Source organism: Mesoplodon densirostris, chromosome 12 (genome assembly GCF_025265405.1).
Source record: "Mesoplodon densirostris isolate mMesDen1 chromosome 12, mMesDen1 primary haplotype, whole genome shotgun sequence".
NCBI classification, from domain to species: domain Eukaryota; kingdom Metazoa; phylum Chordata; class Mammalia; order Artiodactyla; family Ziphiidae; genus Mesoplodon; species Mesoplodon densirostris.
In genome coordinates, this window is record NC_082672.1 from 49,511,236 (window position 1) to 49,533,033 (window position 21,798).

Here is a 21,798-nt window from a genome sequence, read left to right on the forward strand (position 1 = left end):
ATTCCCCAGTCTGATAGATGAAAAATATGTCTCCATTGCTTCAATTTGTATTCTTAAATTAAGTGAGATAGCCACATTTTCATATAATTTTTGACTATTTAAATTTATATCTATTTTTTAAAATGTCTATTCGTATTCCCTACCCACTGTTGAAGTGTTTTTCTTTTTTTCTTAATGATTTTTTATAACCTCTATAAATCAAGCAAATTCCCTCTAATGTCCTACAGTTTGGTGATGTTCTCCAAGTTTGTTGTTAGCCTTTGTTTAGAATATATTTTCTGTGCAAGATAGTTTTGTAGTCAAATTAATCCACCTTTTCCCTGTGGATTTTATTTAAAAGGAGCTTTCCCCAGAGTGGATGTTTGTTTGTTTTAAGTTTAAAGAGTGTGATCAGAACTTATGTTGGAGAAGAACATTTCAAAGAGGACCGTCTAGTGAGATTTCACATTTTATATGTACATTGCAAACAGCCTTGAGTAGACATTAAATTTCAAAGCTCCAAAATCATTCACAGAAAGCTTACTTTTATGTTGTCCTTTTTGCATATGTGCTCTGCTAAACACAAAATTATGGAAAGTTATAGTATTGTGAACTTTTTTTTTTTTTTTTTGTGGTACGCGGGCCTCTCACTGTTGTGGCCTCTCCCGTTGCGGAGCACAGGCTCCGGACGCGCAGGCTCAGCGGCCATGGCTCACGGGCCCAGCCGCTCTGCAGCATGTGGGATCCTCCCAGACGTGGGCACAAACCCACGTCCCCTGCACCGGCAGGCGGACTCTCAACCACTGCGCCACCAGGGAAGCCCTATTTATTTTATTTTATTTTATTTATTTTTGGCTGCATTGGGTCCTAGTTGTGGTGCGCGGGCTTCTCGTTGCAGTGGCTTCTCTTGTTGCAGAGCATGGGCTCCGCGGCATGTGGGATCTTCCCGGACCAGGGCTCGAACCCGTGTCCCCCGCACTGGCAGGTGGATTCCTAACCACTGAGCCACCGGGGAAGCCCTGAACTATTTTAATTATTATAGGGATTTCTAGTTTTTTCCTAATCAGTGTTTAACATATTTTCATAAAAACCACATATGTCACATTGTAGTTATTTAAAAAAAATTAAAGTTAACACTCAGTAGAAATAGAATTTATTGATTAAATCTAGTAGATGTTTAAAAGAAAATAATAAAAGAAATAATTTTAAAAGAAAGAAAAGAAGTAATTTATTTCATTGTGGAAACTCATCCCCCTCTATGTTTTCTCATAATGCATATAAAGATTTCTTAGCAGAGGAGGAAGGAAGTAGATTTTCTATTTAATGGAAACAATACAGTAGACATTTCCTGGATTATATTTTGGTTAGATCATTTAGTAGCTTTCCTTATTACTACTGTTAAAATTCCTGTGAGGTCTTCAGGAACTACAAATGATTAATTTATTTGAGCCTTGACTTCACTGCATTTATCTTCTCTATAAGCACAGTGATATGAAATACATTGGATTATTGGTCCTGATAATTTAGCCATTAATACTTAATTAAAACCCTTAGCTATAAATTATAAATGTTAGTACATTTCGTTGTAGCATCTGGGGTGGGTTGTCAGACCATTGATAATACCAGTCATTCTGAAAAGTGGAACATCTAACACACATTAGACAAGTTCCTTCAGAAAGCAAAAGCCTTGCCCCCTCCCTATACATCCTCAGCCAGCACTGTCTAGGAATTGGGGGGGCGGGGGGGGGGAAGAGATGAATTCCAGGGCTACTTGGCTGCCTGTTTTTACTAAAGAAAATGTAAACTGTGCATTTTAGAAATGTATTGGGTTGGCCAAAAAAGTCCATTCAGATTTTTCCATAACATCTTAACGGAAAACCCGAATGAACTTTTTGCCACCCCAAGTTATAAAGATATGGGTTAGATGTAAAACCAGATAGCTTGAGAGTGCAGTGAGATAAAAATAAGGTTTATTATGGGCATCTAAGATAAAACTACTACTGTATTATTTTGCTGAATTAATTAATTACCAATTTCAAGTTATTTTTCAGACATTAACTTTTTTTTTTTTTTTCTTTTTGCGGTATGCGGGCCTCTCACTGTCGTGGCCTCTCCCGTTGCAGAGCACAGGCTCCGGACGCGCAGGCCCAGCGGCCATGGCTCACGGGCCCAGCCGCTCCGCGGCATATGGGATCCCCCCAGACCGGGGCACGAACCCGCATCCCCTGCATCGGCAGGCGGACTCCCAACCACTGCGCCACCAGGGAGGCCCCCAGACATTAACTTTTTTGAACATTCTTATTTAATTTTGTTTGTCAGTTTCTTGTTGATAATGGAAGTTTTGAAAACAATATTCTCTCAATGTGGGATAAATGTCATCTAACCAACGTGTTTGAAAACCAATTTATGTACCATTGCTTTCATTTTCTTATTCAAGAAAACTTGTTGAGTGCCTACTTTGTGCCAGGTCCTGTGCTATAAGTGGTTTTATAAATATTCATCTGGAAAGAAGAGAGCTATGCTCTATTACATATGATAGAAGTCTGCCATAGCAAATTTAGAATAAAGTAGGGATTTCATTTAATATTTACTCCTAGAAGATGAGTAATGAAGGAGTTCTTAGATTCGGTATATTCATGACATGATGAGAATATCTGCTAGTACACTTTTCTTGCTGGTTGAGTCTCTGTAATTCTCAGTTCCCTCTTTCCAACAAGCATACTTCATTAGGAGTACCTTCTCTGACTTTCCAGACTAGGTTATGTTTGCTGTATATGCGTATTCTGTATTTTTCTTAATAGCCTCATCATAATTATAGTTTTAAAATTATTTGCTTTATCTGCCTTCTCTTTGGTCTCTATTAAGCCATAAACTCCCTGAGGCTCTCTGTGCCTGAAATTTGCTGGGCACTTAAATGTTTATTAATGAATTTTGACTTTTTAAAGTCATTGCTACCTGATGGGTACTTTCCATCATGTTTCTGCCACATCCCCATGTCCCAGGGCAAGGCTTTACAAGACACACTAGGTAATGGGTAGAATTCTGTGCAGTGGAGACCTTGGGAGCCCATTCATGATGATTGTAAAGGGAGTATCCCAAAGGTGAAGGCCACAACTTATGCCAGTTATGACACTCCCTTTATCAGGGCAAAGCTCCCTGGTCCTTAAGTTGGATCTTATCTACCTGCCTCGTTTCTGGTTAAAATCTTTTTTTTTTTTTTTTTTGCGGTACGCAGGCCTCTCACTGTTGTGGCCTCTCCCGTTGCGGAGCGCAGGGTCGGGCCATGGCTCATGGGCCCAGCAGCTCCGTGGCATGTGGGATCTTCCCGGACCAGGGCACGAACCCGTGTCCCCTGCGTTGGCAGGAGGGCTCTCAACCACTGCGCCACCAGGAAAGCCCTGGTTAAAATCTTTACAGTGCAGTTTTATCTTGAATCTCAGTCTCCCCCCCCCTCAATAAATTATTTGTAGGAAAAATAGATTTAGCCTTTGGAGTGAATGGTTTTGAATGTTTTATTTGGGAGTTTTACCTTTGAAGCCATTTAAGATTTTAGGATGGGAGAATTAACATTATTAGACTTTTCATTTTAGGAAGATATCTTGATGTCAGTGCATGAGATGTAGGTGATATGCATGAAAATATAGGCGATAGATTATCACTCATTAATTCAGACACCCTTTGTTAAATACCAACCCTGGGTCAGGCTTGTAGACAATGGAAATGTAGAGATGGAAGACATAGTTCCTGCATTCTAGAACCTTACAATCTATTAGGGGAGATAGATAATTAAACTACATTATAATTTTATTTAATTAGTGGCATGTTAAGAGAAATACAGGATGGAAGGAAACACAGGAGAGAGGCACCCACTTGGACTAGGAGTTTCAGGGAAGGCTTTTTAGAGGCAGTGATAAATTAGTCCTTTCTAAAAAGCAAGTAAGCGTTAATCAGGTGAAGAGGATAGGGAAGATGTTTCCAGGCAGAGACAAGAGCACATGTATAAATACCAGTTAAAGGTTTATTTTAATTGTCAAGGTGAGAATTCATGAGTGATATTTAAAAGGTGGAGTATATAACACTTCTTCAGTAACTGAACACTGATTGGTTTTAAGGTTTTGAATTTGCCTTGGTGATTGGGACATATTGGTGTGATTGCAAGAATAGTGGACCCACTATTCTTGGGTGGAGGTGGGCAAGTGATGTTCAGTTTTGGATCTGTGGGTTTTGAGGCACAGTGGGATTTCCATATGGATATATAGAATGCACAGTTGGAAACTGATGTTAGAGTTTAGGGGTGAGATTAGGGGTAAAGATAGAGGTTTGAGATTCTCAATAGAAGTAGTAGCTAAACCTCAGACACATGGGTAAGGTATCAAAAGAGACTGCAGAATAGAGGAAAAGGAAAAGAGGACTAGAGACAGAGGGGAATAAGAAAATACTTTTTTTCTTTTTAAGGCAGGATCTGAATAAGTTAGTTTTTTTTTCTCCTCATTTTATTTCAAGGAGAAAGAAGGATAAATGAGGAGGAAATAAACATTTGCTATGAGTTCATATTTACTGAAACCCCAAAACACTAAAAATATGCCTAAAGTCAAAGAAATTTAGTTTTGATAATTGTGAAGGTAAGGAAGGTTTTCAGCAAGGATCATTGAAGCAAGAAAAGATTTTCTGATTGTCCCTCAATGAATCAGAATGCCCCTGAGAATTCCAAGTAATTTAGGTTTTACTTTGTAAACTATTTTGATTTGTATCTGTTTTATTTTTTATATTTAAAGTTTATATACTCAGAGTGCCATTGAAAAGTAACTACTGCAGATGACTTCTGGCCTTACCAGTGCTTTTTAAGCATATACCAGCATGTATGTATATCTTTTAAAAATACCAAGGGATGCTATATATTCTGTTCCATCTTTATCACTTAGTACTATTTCTTACTAATCATTCCAAACCAAAAATACAGGTCTATCTTATTCTTACTGCATTCTTTTTAATGGCTATATAATATTCTGCTGTAGGGATGGACCTTAATTTATTCAACCAGTTTCCTGTATCCAAGAAGTGTATCCAATTTTCTCATATGAAATATGTTACATAAAAGATTAAATACTCATATTTTAAAAGAACATATATACTCTTGTAGTCAAGGGGATGTAAACTTATTTCTTACAGACTGCACTTGGTTTCAAATATTTTTCTCAGACCAAGTACATGTAGTACTTGAAGTCAGAGAAGAGGAAACTAGATTGTTTGTTGCAAATGGAAAGCAAAATAACTTTCCTATAGCTATACTATTATTATAGAATCTACTAGAGGAGTGTTTTAGGCACTTTGGGAAGGAGATGAGATGGCATTTCCCATTGCAGCATCTCTCAAACAAGTATCTCTGACTGCCTGGAGTGCTTAACCTTTCTCACTTATGTACAGCATAAGTAACAGCTATTGTTTGCCAAGAACTTGTAGCATGCCAGGCATTCTACATCTGTTATCTCATGTAGTCCTCATAACATTCTTGCCAATAGTGGTAGGTATAAGAGTAATAACTATAATTTGTCAAGTATTTAATATTTTCTAAGCATTGTGTTATGTAGTTAATGTACATTTCTTAAATCCTTACAGAATATGTGTGTTTGTCAGTAGATATTTTTATTCCTCCATAACGCTTAGAGGGGTTAAGCAACTTGCCTTATGTCATACAGCTGGGTCAGGGCTTAAACTCAGGTCTCTGAATTCTAAAATCTGTACTTTTTGCATTATACTTGCTACCTCACTATTACTTCTGTCGGGTGGCGATGGGGAACATTGACCTCCTTGAAGCTTCTGACTGGTACCTAAGCAGTGTCACTAGAGTAAAATAAAGCAGAAAGTTTAGGGCCACCTTGAACCGGGGCTGGTTTACTGTTTTATAGACCCCTCTTCAGCGTATGAGTGCCACCTGCTGGAAGGTTATAATGTATCTACGTGCTTGAAAAGTCCTTCCAAAAAGGTTGTCACAGGTGTGAAAGTGTCAGGTTTCAAAATGTAAGTTTTTAAATTTCAGTTTAGGAATGCTGGGGCATTTTGAAGTTAGGTGAATCTCCTATTTGCCATAAAGTACGTTTCCTCATTTATCGTCATTTTTTTTTTTTTTTTTGCAGAGGGGAGGGTTACACATTAAAAAAAAAGATACACTCCATGAGTGCTTTCTAAAATAAAGTTTTCTTTTTTTTAAAAAAAATATTTATTTATTTATTTATGGCTGTGTTGAGTCTTCGTTGCTGCGCGCGGGCTTTTCTCTAGTTGCGGCAAGCAGGGGCCACGCTTTGTTGCGGTGCGCGGGCTTCTCATTGCGGTGGCTTCTCTTGTTGTGGAGCATGGCTCTAGGTGCGCGGGCTTCAGTAGTTGTGGCACACAGGCTCTAGAGCGCAGGCTCAGTCATTGTGGCACAAGGGCTTAGTTGCTCCACGGCATGTGGGATCTTCCTGGACCAGGGATCCAACCTGTGTCCCCTTCATTGGCAGGCGGATTCTTAACCACTGCGCCCCCAGGGAAGTCTCTAAAATAAAGTTTTCTAAAAATAAAGATCAATGGTCAAATGAATCATACCGTTACTTATAACAGATCAAATAAGAATAAAAAATTGGATTTACTTTGAGATAAGTGAGTTATTGAAGTATAAGAGGACCCTTTCCAATTAGATACCCTGAAAAAGAAAACTCTGGAAGCCCTGGGGGCATCAGAGACTTGGAGAACAGAAAGTACGGATGAAAGAGGAAGAAAGATGTGTGGATAAAAATACAAATGGATTCTGTAAATGTTAGTCTAGCACAAGGCTCAATGGAGTCAGGATCCTAAGTAGTGCTTTAGAAAAAAAGTTTAGGATTATAGCTTTAGATTGTTTTATGTTTAGGATAGTGAAGGGTAGACACTTTTTATAGTCACTTAGATGCCCTGGAAGGGGGATCAGATAAAAGTCTTGGCATGCCCACTGCACATTCTTCATTAGGCTCCTTTTGGATCACATTAGTACTCTAAGTGTCTGGCACAGGGGATGTTATCACTTAGTGTGGGATTTTCACAGGAAAATCATGCTATACTTAACTGCTCTTTATGTGATTAAAGCATATTTGTAGTTGCATGATGTCATGTTGAACAAGTATTTGTGTGACAAGAGATTAAACTCCATTGGTAAAATCTGATTTTGCCAAGAATTCAGGAAAGTACAAGCATGATCATCTCCTTTCTTTTATCCCTTCTCAGATCAACTGTGTAAGAAGCTTAGCTAGCATGATAGTATTGATATCTTAGCAGGTAGATTTCTGGAGAGAAAGAGCTATCTTTTCTCTTTGTGTGTGTGTGTGTGTGTGTGTGCTTGTGTGCTCACGTGTATGTGTACATTATAAGAGTAATGCTCATTTAGAAAACTTGTAAAATAGAAAATAGGAAGAAAGAAAAATCACACATAATCCCACCACCCAGAGATAACTACCTTGACGTTTTGATATATTTCCTGGTTTATAAACATATTTTATATTTTGAAGCCTTTATTTATTTTAATTATTTATTTTTTAACAAGAGAAAAGCATACAAATTTTATTTGATGTTAAGTTTTGTGTGACACAGGGGCTTTCCTAGAAAAGAAATGAAGATGCCAAGAAATGGGTAGGCCTGAGACCTGATGTCATCTTTAACAAAGAGCAATACATTTCAGAGACATTACAAGACAAAGGAAAGGGTTTTTAGACTTCTGGGGGCTGCAAACTGTGGGAAGGTAAATGTATAGGGGAAACCAGTGGAAGATAAGGGCTATCTTAGCATGGCTTGTTTGTGCTGGTCCAAGGCAATGCTGACTTTCTGTCTTCTTCATGGTCATAAAACTTCCCTGGGAGAGGGGATTTATGGCAGTCCTCAATTCTTAGAGTTTCTACTTTTAGTCAGATAAGGGAAGCTGCAGGAAGGCTCCTTTCTGCATCTGTTGAATCTCAAATGCCTTCAGCTCAAAATCATTCTTATGCCAAAGTGTCATATTTTGGAGTGGCGTATTCTGATGCTCTTCACCCTCCTCCAAAATAAAAGATGAAATTTAAATCTGATAAAGGCAAATAAATGGGAAATTCTGTACCAGTGTGCCTGGCTAGGGAAAAAAAAAAACACATATTTTTCCCTTTCTCTGATTTTAAAAAATTGAAGTATAATTGACCTACAATACTATCTTTGTTCCAGGTGCACAACATAGTAATTCGATATTTCTGTACATTACAAAACGATCACCACACGGCCTTTTATTATAGCATTAGAGCAAAAGTCTTTTCTCATGTATTTAAAAACTTTTGGCATATATATTTGAGACTGTGATATGTAGATATACCATAATTATCAGTTTTCTGACTATTGGCTGGCCATTTGTGTTGTTTACCGTTTTTGCTCATTTGTTTCTTCAGTAAATAGCAGTAGAGAAATTTACTTTTTTATTTGTTTGTTTCAGTAAATAGAGACAGAATACACTTTAATGTGGCGAGTAAACAGTGATTTGATTAATCTGGGCTTTAGTTCCTCAGTGTGTCTCCCTTTGTTCTCTGTTCCTATGTATCATTTTCTTCAGGATTTTGTAGCATTTATTGCATTCACAGTCCTTTCAAGGAACACCCTCATAGTACCCCTTGGCTCTTCCGGTTCTGTACCAGGTTGAAGATCTCACCCTGAGCCATTAAGAGCTATGTTTCTGCTCTTTACATCAAGCCAGCACTCATACTTTTGCTAGAGTGGGTGCTAGTTGAGAGAAAAATTCCTTTTTAAGCCTAAAGTAAATGGAGCTTGTGGAAAGTTAGAGTCCCTAGAAGAACTATTTTAGACACAGTCTATTCAATTTATTAAAAACAAAATCTCTCAAAACGCCTTTTGAAAGGATAGCAATGTTTTATAATATTCCAAGCTATTTACTGGTTGATTTTGTAAGAACCAGGTAAGTTCAGTAGATTTAATTCTTTTAACAAATATTTATTGAGTACTTACTGTGTGCTAGGTACCATTTTAAGCACTGGGGATATAAAACCAGTGGAAACTTTGCCTTCATGGAGTTTATATGTTAATGGAGAGAAACAGACAATAAACAACATAAAGTAAATTATTGTTAGAAAGATAATGTGGTATATATATTATGTATTACCTAACACCCAGGGGGAATTCTGATGCAGTAACCAAACCTATTAATATTTCTTTTGTAATAAAAGTATGAGCATTCACACTCAATGGACTAAATAAAGACTATAGCTGCTTCATGTTAGTGCAAATGAGATACTTCTATAAAATGAGTATTAAAGGGTAGTTTTCAAAATAGGTAAAATTATGACTGTGATTCAGATGTAAAATGAACACATTTTAAAGATTTTATTTAACTTATTAAATGAAGGAAGCAAGTAGGTGTTATAACCCATTCAAAGAAGAATCCATAGGACAGACACATTTATAGATCAGGAATATTAAAATGATGTGCAAATTAAGGCAAAACTAGCAAATCCCACAATGGGAGAGGGAAGTCAGCGAACATCTACTGGATAGCACAGAATTTGCGTGTAGATAGACATGACTTATTCTGCATCATTGTCAATTATCTATAATGTACAGAGTTGTAAAATAGCTTCCATAGAATCAGAATCAGATAACCTGAAATGATGTGCCTTCGACAATGCAGTTTTCCACTGAAGTGTAAATTTTTTTTCCTACCTGAGTTACTAGAAAGCTTTTGGTTTTCTGAGCTCTCTAGAATTATAGATAAGGGATATAGAACTATAGTATATTTGATAGTGATAGTACTTTGCAGAAAAATAAAGATGCAGAGGGGTGGTTATCATTTTAAATAGAAGGACTGTAGAAGACTTGAGGAGGTGATATTGAGGATTGAGCTGAAGTAGATGAGATTTTTTTTGCCTGAGTAACTGGAACGATGGAGTTGCTTCTAACTGAGATTGGGGAAGAGCAGTTGGAGAAGAGGGCAGGGGAGGTGGAGATCACAACCTCCGTATCGGCTTTTAGCCATTCAAGTAGAGATGTTGAGGCAGTTATATATACATGCATAGCTGCACTTCAGGGAATATGTGTGGGCTAGAAATAAACATTTGGGAGTTAATACGTACAGGTGACATTTAAAGCCTCCAAACTGGATGAGATCACTTTAAAAAGCTCCTTCTATATGCCACACACTGTGCTAGTCCCTGTAGAGATATATTTTAAATTGTGTTTGTCCTCAAAGAGCCTATGGTCTACTAGAGGAGGTGGATGTAAACAGTTAAAACTGTATAAAAGTTTACTAATACAAATACATATCAAGTCTACTAAGATAAATACATATCAAGTACAGATGATTCAGGGAAGTCAAATCTGAGTCATCCTAAGCTCCATCACCCCCAAAGTCACTCATTCAGTGGCCCAACCATGAGACATGCACGGAAGAAAGTCATAGCGTGGTACCTTTTATATCAGCTGACTTCTCCACTAACCCACTGTACCCAGCATGTTTCTAGTGCTATTGGTGAACCTTGCTGGTGACACTTCTGCATGGCCTACAAGCCTCCTTATTATTTGCCCTTTGCCTTATCTCTTGCTTTACTTCCTCAGTTCTTTCCCTAGTGACAGAGATGATCGATTTCTTTTTGTTTAATTGAAGTATAGCTGATGTACAATATTATATGTTACAGGCGTATAATATTAGTCTTTCACAATTTTAAAGGTTATTCTCTATTTATAGTTATTATAAAATATTGGCTATATTCCCTGTGTTGTACAATATGTCCTTGTAGCTTATGTTATGCATAATAGTTTGTACCTCTTAATCCCCTATCCCTATATTGCCCCTCCCCCCTTCTCTGCACTGGTGACCATTAGTTTGTTCTCTATATCAGTGAGTCTGCTTCTTTTCTGTTGTGGTCACTAGTTTGTTGTATTTTTTAGATTCCACATGTAAGTGTATTCCACATGTAAGACAGTATTTGTCTTTCTCTGTCTGACCTATTTCACTTAGCATAATACCCTCCAGGTCCATCCATGTTGCTGCAAATGGCAAAATTTCCTTCTTTTTTCATGGCTGCAACTCTGTATTTTTGAAACACCACTCTGGCTATAGAGTGAAAAATGAATTAGGAGAGGGAACGAAACAGACATAGTTTGATATTTATTAGCCTCAGCCTGCCTTCACATTGATATTTAGTGACTTATAAAGACTTGAAGGGTTGGAATTCCCTGGTGGTCCAGTGGTCAGTACTCTGCACTTCCACTGCAGGGGGCACGGGTTTGATTCCTGGTTGGGGAACTAAGATCCCACATGCTGTGTGGTGTGGCCGGAAAAAAAAAAAAAGACCTGTAGGGTAGAAAAGGCATAATAGGTATGCAGAAATGGAAAGTGTATGTTGCTGTATAATGCAATTTTGGGGATAAGGGGAAATTTTCTAGTAAATGGATGCAGTTTCAAACTTTACCCTCTTCCTTCCTGTATGTCACATTAAAAGGTAACCTGAATGAATGGAAATTCCTCAAAAAAATCAAACATAGAATTACTATAGGGTCCAGCAATTCTACTTCTGAGTATATAAAAGAATTGAAAGCAAGGACTCAAACAGATATTTGTACATCAGTCTTCCAGGCAGCATTATTCATAATAGCCAAAAGGTGGAATCAACTCAAATGTCCATGGGATGATGGGAGGGATGAATGAATAAGAAAATGTGGTGTGTACATATGATGAAATATTACTTAGCCTTAAAAAGGAAGGAAATTCTGATACATGCTACAACATGGATGAATCTTGAAGACATGTTAAGTGAAAAAAGCCAGACACAAAAGAACAAATATTGAACAGATCCATTTATATGAGGTACCTGGAATAGTCAAATTCGTAGAGACAGAAAATAGAATAGCAGATACCAGGGGCTGGGAATGGGAGATGCATACTGGCAGAGTTTCACTTTGTGAAAACATTCTGGAGAAAGGATACAGTGGTGGTTCTTACACAACAATATGAATGTACTTAATGCCACTGAACTGCATATTTAAAAATAGTTAAAATGGTAAATTTTATGTTATATATATTTTACCACAAAAAAAGTGACCTGGAAATACCATGGAGCTGTAAGAAAGAACAGAAGGATTTCTATAAACTAATATTGTACTGGTAATGAGAGATTTACAGGATAAAGTTAAAAATAAATAGGTGCTATCTTTTGTGTAAATATTCATATTTGCTTTTATTGGCATAAGCAAACACTGGAAAGATTAACAAGTAACTAATAAAAGTTGTTACTTCTAGGAGGCAAGAGGGTCTGTGGTTACTGGGGGCAGGAGTGATAATGGAGACATCTGATTGTATCTCCTTTTATGTACTTTTGATTTTTGAACTATGTAGATGTATAACCTATTCAAAATAATGTTCAAACATAGGACTTAAGGTAGATTCATTGTAGAGGGATCAGTAATTTGTAGTCACAAAACACATAATTTTTTTAGAGATATTGATTAAATATTGCTACATGTGACGTGCCCTCTCCCAGACAAGTGGGGTCCAGGGTTCAGGGGTCTGTGCCAGTGTTTGGTGTTTCAAGAGCCTGGTTTAGATGCAGAAGTGAGTTTCACCTTTCCTTCCCCAGCAAGCAGGAAAGAGAACATATATTCTGGGTAGACACTTAATAAAATCAAATTTTCTAAGTTCATCAGTAGCAAGGTTGACCATGGCAAGTGGGGTCATCATTAAACACATTATTTGACTGAGTCTAGGAGCCTAAAGCGTTCAATAAGCAGGAAACTGTCTGAATATAGCTCTGCATTCCTCTAAAATGCTGCTTTCTCTGATTCCATTATTAATTAGGAACATATGATGTGTAACATTTGCATCTGAAGCCAGAAGCAGGACTGCTTAAGATTTCTTAGGCCATGGGAGCAGAGACAGTAGCTGATAGCTGAGCACCCACCTAATTCTGCACCCCCTCAACCCTACCCCTCAGCAAGGGAGTAGGACCGTTGTATCTTCCCTGGTCATTTTTCTTCCAGCTCCTCCTTTCTCACCTACATGCAACAAGAAATACAGGTAGAATCCTGAGGCAGGCTGTGAGAAATAAAGGCCTGCTAGGGGCAGCTCAGCCCATCCTACTTTTCTTTCTTAGCTGTGTTCCAGGGCATATGGTTTGGAGGGAGAACCCAGGGAGTCACATCTGGGAATCATGCCCAAGTTATAGCTGATAGAGCACCTTCCAGCAAGGTTGTCAAGGTGTAGGTGAAGAGAAAGAGCTGAGTGACAGAGGCAAAATGAGAGAATGGAGAAATCTATTGAAAGTAGTGAAGAAATACACAACTGGGAAGTGGCCTATAAAAGTTCCAGAGGTGGAGTTCAGATGACTTTGACATGATTCCAGCACAAGCATTCAAGGTATGCGCTACTCATTTCAAGTTATTAAGATAGCTAAGTGATTTATTTCTCTCTGCCTCATTGATCTATTTGTACGTCTGTCTTCCCTACCACATTGTAGGAATTGAAGACAAGGACTTTAGCTGAACTGGAAAAAGCATGGACTTTGGAATCAGGCAGATCTATCTAAATCCAAACCTCTTCTCTTTCTAACGTTGAACTTTGCTCCAGTTATTTTTATTACACTGAACCTCAGCTTCTGTGTGCATCATAGTGTTGTTAGGAGGATTAAGTGTGAGAAAAACAATTTATATACTCTCCCTGTTTGTATCTTCCACAGAGCTTTACATTTAAAAGGCATTTGAAATATTTATCAAACTGAGTATGTTTCTACCTATTAAGTCTGAACCCTGGTTAAGGACAGCGTGAGGCAGGCATATTTATAAGGCTTTCACCTTGAGCAGCTAATGTTATTGTTGCTAAATATTTTATCAAGCAACTGCCTGCTATGTGCCAAGTACTAAGTTTTCACTTGCTGATCTGGTCTGTCTTTCCTTCTTCTTATCAGAGTCCAGCTTGAAGCTTTCTGCTTTGTGTAGGCCTATTCTTTTCCCTATTTACAGGACCTCTTCTCCACACCAATTTTTATCAGTGGGTTTGAGAGTCATTCCTTTACACTCATTACTCTTCTAAAAAACCTCAGTCTCATGCTCTAGGCATGGATAAGTTAGGGATTGTTAAATATCTTTCCTTCTTTTGTCTAATATTTATTGAGCACATACTGTGCTGGAGTGGATACAAACAGTATTTCTGCTTCCCAAGAAGTTTTTCCTCTAGTTAAAAAAGAAAATACTCACATGTAAAATATATTTAATTATTTAGCAATATGATATTACTTTTGCTTTTACCATGTAAAAGGATCCCATTTTAAAAACACACACATAGGGCTTCCCTGGTGGTGCAGTGGTTGAGAGTCTGCCTGCCGATGCAGGGGACACGGGTTCGTGCCCCGGTCCGGGAAGATCCCACATGCCGCGGAGCAGCTGGGCGTGTGAGCCATGGCCACTGAGCCTGCGCGTCCGGAGCCTGTGCTCCGCAACGGGAGAGGCCACAACAGTGAGAGGCCCGCATACCGCAAAAAAAAAAACAAAAAACCACACACACATATACACATAGAAAAAGGATCGGAAAGAAATGCACCAAGATGTTAACAAAGCTTATCTCTGAGTAGAGGTATTTGGGTGTGCATGTGTGTGTGTGTGTGTTTAATGTTGCTTATCTGGATTGTCTAAATTTTCAAAAATTTCATTTTGAAGTTATGGGAAGTGCATCATCCCCCACCCTTGCTAACAGGATAGTGACCCCTCTCTTCCTCTTGCATTCAGCTTTTGCGAGAATTGAAGCACCCTAATGTGATCGCCCTGCAGAAGGTGTTCCTTTCTCACAGTGACAGGAAGGTGTGGCTGCTGTTTGATTATGCTGAGCATGATTTATGGGTAAGTCTAAACTCACTTTATTTTTAGAGTAATTTTATATAGGTATGAAGAAATAAATGTATGTGCTCCATACTGCTAATGCACAGAAAGGAAAACTTGCTCTGTTGACCATAGTTCAAAATAAATACACTAAATGTAAATTTTGATTTAAAAGTAGAGCAATAAACATTAACATCCTATTTTACTGAGAAGATAGTATTTGTAACATTCAGAAATTTCACTTCAAAAAATCTTACTGAGTGGGAAATTGTAATTTTATGCAAGCAATTAATGGCAGTTTACTAATATGTGTAGTGAAAATGCTTTCTTTTGTGGTCCACACAGTAGTTCAAATTTAACCAGTTATGTACTTGTGTACTTGTGTTATGTACTTGTGAATAGTTTCTCTCTCTAAATTAAGGTCAATCTTGCAGTCAGCATTTTGCCATTTAAAATGGACTCCACCAACTGGAAGAATACCTACGGTTTTGCAAATATTAGGGTTGTTTTTATCAATATATAGAAGAAGCCAAAATTTTTAATTCCAAATGTATAAAGTTAGGAATCAGGGCATTTAAACATTTTATCCCAGGAGTTGCCAAAAGTAAAAAAAATTCCAATTTGGAAGTAAGTTCAAATTTTGGATAATTAAATTTTTTTTTTTTTTTTTTGCGGTACACGGGCCTCTCGCTGTTGTGGCCTCTCCCGTTGCGGAGCACAGGCTCCGGACGCGCAGGCTCAGCGGCCATGGCTCACGGGCCCAGCCGCTCCACGGCATGTGGGATCCTCCCAGACCGGGGCACGAACCCGTGTCCCCTGCATCGGCAGGCGGACTCTCAACCACTGCGCCACCAGGGAAGCCCTGGATAATTAAAGTTTGATTCAATATAGTGTGGTTTGTCATCTATAAAAATTGTAAATCTTTTTAGGAATAACTTTAGCAAACTCATAGGGCTTGAAGGAGATTTCAGTTTATGCTCTTATAGCAGATATTGACAAGAATCTCCTCTGCCGTGGATATTTAGTACCCATTTTGGCACGTTTTGGACAAGGGTGGAGTGGAGATGGAGGTGGGTGTGAGGGGTGGGCGCAGGTAGAATTTCTTCCCCTTCATTACAAAGTTTTTATGACCCACAATGTAACATGTGTACATAAAAATTGGAATATTATGATCTGGTTGTATTTATTTCAATGGGACTGAATTCTCCTTTTTTCTCTCCCTGCTCCTTTCTAGTAGTGATTTGCTATTTAATATTGACTACTAAGAATATATCCTAATTTCATTATGTGCCAAAGAAGGTGAACTTTCCAATAATTCTCGTAATACATATAGCCAGTGATATTACCCAAATGCACTAACTTTTTATGAAATAGGAAAGATTTACAGGGTTTTTTTCCTTTTGTTTACTCTTTCTGTCAGTAGAGAATACAACTAATACTATTTTTTAGGCAGATTTTTAAATACCAACCCTTTTTACTTCTTGGTTTTATTTAATGAAAATCTTAATGGTTTCAGTAAATCTAGTCATTATAACCACATTAATACTGTCATATTTACCCTCAGTATAGATTCTGTTTTGGTTTGATCTTATTATTCAAATTATTTTTCTTTGTGTCATTATTGGCCTTTAATAAGTAACCTTAAAATGTAGAGAATTTATTGCAGCCTTGATTGTTTTATTGACACAGGCAAAGACTATGTTATTATAATATATATTTTTTAATTTTTAGCATATTATTAAGTTTCATCGTGCATCAAAAGCAAATAAAAAGCCCATGCAGTTGCCAAGATCTATGGTTAAATCATTACTTTACCAGATTCTTGACGGTATCCATTACCTCCATGCAAATTGGGTGCTTCACAGAGATCTGGTAAGTATGTTTCTTTTAAATCTCTCAATATGTGTCTTTCTCTTTTCAAAAATATCTTTTCTTCTTGGTACAGTTATGATGAACATGAATTATAGAAAAATTTGAAAATGCACATAAGCAAAAAAGAAGGAAATAAAAATCGCCATAAGCCTATGATCAAAAGATTACCATTATTAACTTGTGGTGTATGTTCTTTCTTCCCTTACATTTACGCACAGCTATAAAACGTCATTGTGATTTTCAACAAATGATTGGCATAATTTTTGTTTTTTTAAATTTTTACTGGAGTATAGTTGATTTAGGATGAGCATAATCTTAATGGAATGGCCATATGCGAAACAAGTACCTTTTGATCCATTTTGTTTTTTGTAATTTTGCTCACCATTAGTAACACTTAAATAATTAAAGACTGAGTTCACATTGTTTTCAAAGCTAAACTGAAATAATGACACTGCCTCCAGTAAATAGAATGTTATTAGTATTAACAATAAGTAAATAAGTAAATCTAACAGGGGAAATATATTACTACTTATTAGGCATATTATCCATAATTCAAATGTTTGATGTTTGATTTTACTTTTTTACTCAGTACACACACAACAAACATTTATTAATGTCAGGTTATTTTATTCATCTTTTCATTGTTATCATTTTAGTTTATGTTGATGAGATTTTTTGTTCTTAAGAAATATGGGTACTTAATAGCTGTAATACCACTGAGTTTATAGTTGCAAGTTTTATTTTGCTTAGGCTTTTGCAGATTCTAGGGATATAGTAGGGATAGATCTAGGTCGACTCAATTTTTTTAATTGAGGAGAAGTATTTATTATAGAAAGGAATGAATACATAACGGAATCTAGATAGTACCCCTTGCTACCTTGTCAGTCAGGCCTAGTCTTCTGGCTTGAGCATCTCTTGATGTGGCATTGAAGTTACATTGGGGCCAAATGACAGGGACCACAAAGATGCATTTACCATTTCAATAGAAGCATTTCACCTCATAATTTTAAACTACGGTTCTCAAAGCCTTCCACTTATCCACGTTACTATTACCCGTGAATCAGCATGTTTTAAAATGATTCTTGGGTACATGAAGTTGTTCTAGGTCAAACTTTCTGTCATAAATGGTTTTAGATTTTAATTTGCTGTATATAACATAGCCTATGTGAGTTATATTTTTGAGGTCATATTCATGTTTGAATCATTGATCAGAATCCTTTACTGAAGATTAACTGATCTCAACTCTTCTCTTTTTGTCACGAAATTGTATATTTTGTTCTAAATAGCATAGATTAGCACATTTTATTTGTGATGTCACTGCCCGAATATCCAGTGGTACTAAAACCTAATATAACCAGGACTCAGTTTTCTCCCATCCAAACTTGCTGCTGCTTTAGTGTCCTCTATTTTGGTTATGGCAGCACCCGCCTCCTAGCCTAGAAAGTTCTTTTACCACTTGCAGACCCTTGTACTCGACATCCAGAACTTGCCTAGTCCTGTCAGTTTCACCTCTAAAATATCTCTTCCATTCATCTGTTTCCATTCCTAGTGCCTCATTCCTAGTTCAGGCCTTTATTATCTTTTTCTTGTAGTATGGTGCTAGCCTCTTAACTTGTCTCCTTATCAACAATCTCTTTCCCTTCCAGTCCACTTCAGATCTTGTGAATAATTACTCAGCCCCTGCTTAAGGACTTTGAAACAGTTCCTCATTGCTTACAGACTAAAGCAATAGTTCCTTTTTTGGCTTTTGAGGTCTTCTCAGGTATAGCCATAACTGCCTTTAAAAATTTTCTTCTATATCCCTGTAATCTTTTACTTACACTGTACTGTTTAACTATTGATTGTTCCCTGGATCCTCCTGAGAGTTCCTGCCTCAGTGGCCTTTATTTCTCCTGCTAAAACTCCTTACCCCGTCTCCACATACTCAAGTATTACCTGTCTTTCAGGACCTGCACAAATGTTAAAACTTATCCTCATATCCATCATTACTTAGAAATAATCTCTCCTCCTTGTTGGTTGCTGTTGTACTTCATCTTTACTTCTCTTCTGGCATTTGACTATCAGTACTATAGTAATTTATATAGATGTCTAGAAGATGTTCTAGGCCATAAACTTATTGAGTGAGTGGAGTCTATGACTCATTTTGGTACACTACTGCTCCAGTACACAATAGGTACTGAGTAAATATTTCCTTAGTGAATGAATATCAGTAAGAATATTAATTACTACGGCATGTTTTTGGATCAGGTAACATATGTATTCAGCACACTTCCCAAATAAATTTTTATTATTTCCTTGTATGTGCAAAGCATGAAAGGGTGAGGACAGTACAAACATGACTGTATCAAGCCCTTCTTAGGAGTTTAGTCTGAGAGAAGAAATAACGACATGTACACAAACAATTTTACTACCCGATAGACGAGAGAGAATGTGAACATGGCAATGTGAGAAGTACAGACTAAATGCTATTCAGGGTTAGAAGGGGTTCTGAGTGGGGGAATAAGGACAAGCTTCAGAGAGGTGCCATTTGAGCTGGACTTTGAAGGATGAGTAGAATTTAAATAGAGATTTGAGAGATGAGGGTAACCTAATGGAGTGTTGGATGTAACATTTCTGAGGCGAGAAAGCACTTGAATTATCCCAGAAACAGTGTGTAGTTCTGTCTGGCTCAAAAATGGATAAGCTGAATTAGGGTAATATGAAGTAAGACTAGGAAGATATGGGTTGGAGCCTGATCGAGGAAGGCCCTAAATATCAGGCTAGGGAGTTTGTTTGTTTTTAAGTGCTAAAAGTTTGTGAGCAACAGAATGAAGTTTTTTTTTCCCCAAATGAAATTATTTTTCCCCATTAAAGAAGCCACCATTGATTATTACTAGTAGTAGTAGTAGTTTTTGTTTTTTGGGTTTTTTTGTTTTGTTTTGCGGTACGCAGGCCTCTCACTGCTGTGGCCTCTCCCATTGCGGAGCACAGGCTCTGGACGCACAGGCTCAGCGGCCATGGCTCACAGGCCCAGCTGCTCCGTGGCATGTGGGATCTTCCCGGACCGGGGCACAAACCCACGTCCCCTGCATCGGCAGGCAGACTCTCAACCACTGCGCCACCAGGGAAGCCCCATTGATTATTATTACTTCATCCATAGCATGGACACAATATGTATGTTTTTAATTGAAGTATAGTTGATTTACAACGTTGTGTTAATTTCTGCTGTACAGCAAAGTGATTCAGTTATATTTATTTATACACACACACACACACATTCTTATTAAAAATATTCTTTTCCGTTATGGTTTATCATAGGATATTGAATATAGTTCCCTGTGTTATACAGTAGGACCTTGTTGTTTATCTATTCTATATATAAAAGCTTACATCTGCTAACCTCAACCTCCCACTCCATCCCTCCCCCAACCCCCTCCCCCTTGGCAACCACCAGTCTGTTCCCTATGTCTGTGAGTCTGTTTCTGTTTCATAGATAGGTTCATTTGTGTCATACTTTAGATTCCACATATAAGTGATATCCTTTGGTATTTGTCTTTCTCTTTCTGACTTGCTTCCCTTGGTATGATAATCTCTAGTTGCATCTGTGTTGCTGCAAATGGCATTATTTCATTCTTTTTTATGGCTGAGTAGTATTCTATTTTATATGTGTACCACATCTTTATCCATTCATCTGTTGATGGACATTTAGGTTGTTTCCATGTCTTGGCTGTTGTGAATAGTGCTGCTATGAACGTAAGGGTGAATGTGTCTTTTTGAATTATGGTTTTGTCTGGATATGTTCCCAGGAGTGGGATTGCTGGATCATATGGTAACTCTATTATTAATTTTTTAAGGAACCTCCATACTGTTTTCCATAGTAGCTGCACCAAGTTACATTCCCACCAACAGTATAAGAGGGTTCCCTTTCCTCCACACCCTCTCCAGCATTTGTTAGTTGTAGACTTTTTAATGATGGCCATTCTGACTGGTGTGAGGTGGTACCTCACTGTAGTTTTGATTTGCATTTCTCTAATAATTAGTGATGTGGAGCCTCTTTTTTAAAAAAAAATAATTAATTAATTTTTGGCTGTGTTGGGTCTTTGTTGCTGCATGTGGGCTTTCTCTAGTTGTGGCGAGCGGGGGCTAATTTTTGTTGCAGTGTGTGGGCTTCTCATTGTGGTGGCTTCTCTTGTTGCGGAGCATGGGCTCTAGGCGCGTGGGCTTCAGTAGTTGTGGCATGCGGGCTTCAGTAGTTGTGGCATGCGGGCTCAGTAGTTGTGGCTCGCAGGCTCTAGAGTGCAGGCTTAGTAGTTGTGGCACATGGGTTTAGTTGCTCCGCGGCACATGGGATCTTCCCGGACCAGGGCTTGAACCTGTGTCCCCTGCATTGGAGGATTCTTAACCACTGTGCCAACAGGGAAGGTGGAGCCTCTTTTCATGTGCTTATTGGCCATCTGTATTAGCATGGACACAATATTGAAGATGTGTTCTGAAGGTGGTTCTGACCTAGTATAACACTTGTTTGTATTTTACATATACATTCCCCTAGTGCCTCTACTGCTTAAGTAACTCTAATAAGATTTGAAACTTTAAGCCAGTAGGAATATAGTCTGTGATAGCCTACTCAGTTCTTTCGCTGATCATGAAGCCTGCTATCTGGACCATATTGTCATGGTTTTGCCAAAGTATTTTCAGGAGTAGAAGATTTAAACTGTATGTTTACTTTACAGATATATTCATTGGTAGATACAGAAAGATAGAGCATATCAAGAATGAATATGGTTAAAAGGGATACGTTGGAGACATTTGAAAAATTATTATTTTGTATGTGAGCTGAAGAGTAGAGTTGCAGTTTTAGTCAATGAGTAGGGTTTTTAAGTGCTTCATTTCTTATTATGATAGGGAATCTGGCTTTACACTCTTTGTTAGTCACAACTGTTTCAGAGTGCATACCATCTCTAAATTTTCATTTGGTGTGAGACACCTAGAAAATCCGTACAATTAAAGGTGTTAGAGTAAATATAAATTTGCAGTAATAGTATAACCTAACAAATTTAAAAAGTAAATAAAAACCAGTGTTTTGGACTTCACACAAAGAAGCATTATTACATCATCAGTGAGGTTGGT

At 37.7% G+C, this 21,798-nt stretch overlaps 1 protein-coding gene across 2 annotated transcripts in view; it reads left to right on the forward strand.

The window, feature by feature from the left end:
* The window catches only part of CDK19 (cyclin dependent kinase 19), a 181,723-nt gene that overhangs the window by 117,765 nt on the left and 42,160 nt on the right, over positions 1–21,798 (forward strand). For both annotated transcript variants that reach the window (XM_060115056.1, XM_060115057.1), the window contains 2 exons: positions 14,731–14,841; positions 16,552–16,692. In XM_060115056.1, the coding sequence (XP_059971039.1) occupies positions 14,731–14,841; positions 16,552–16,692 (252 nt within the window). The remainder of the gene's footprint in view (positions 1–14,730; positions 14,842–16,551; positions 16,693–21,798) is intronic.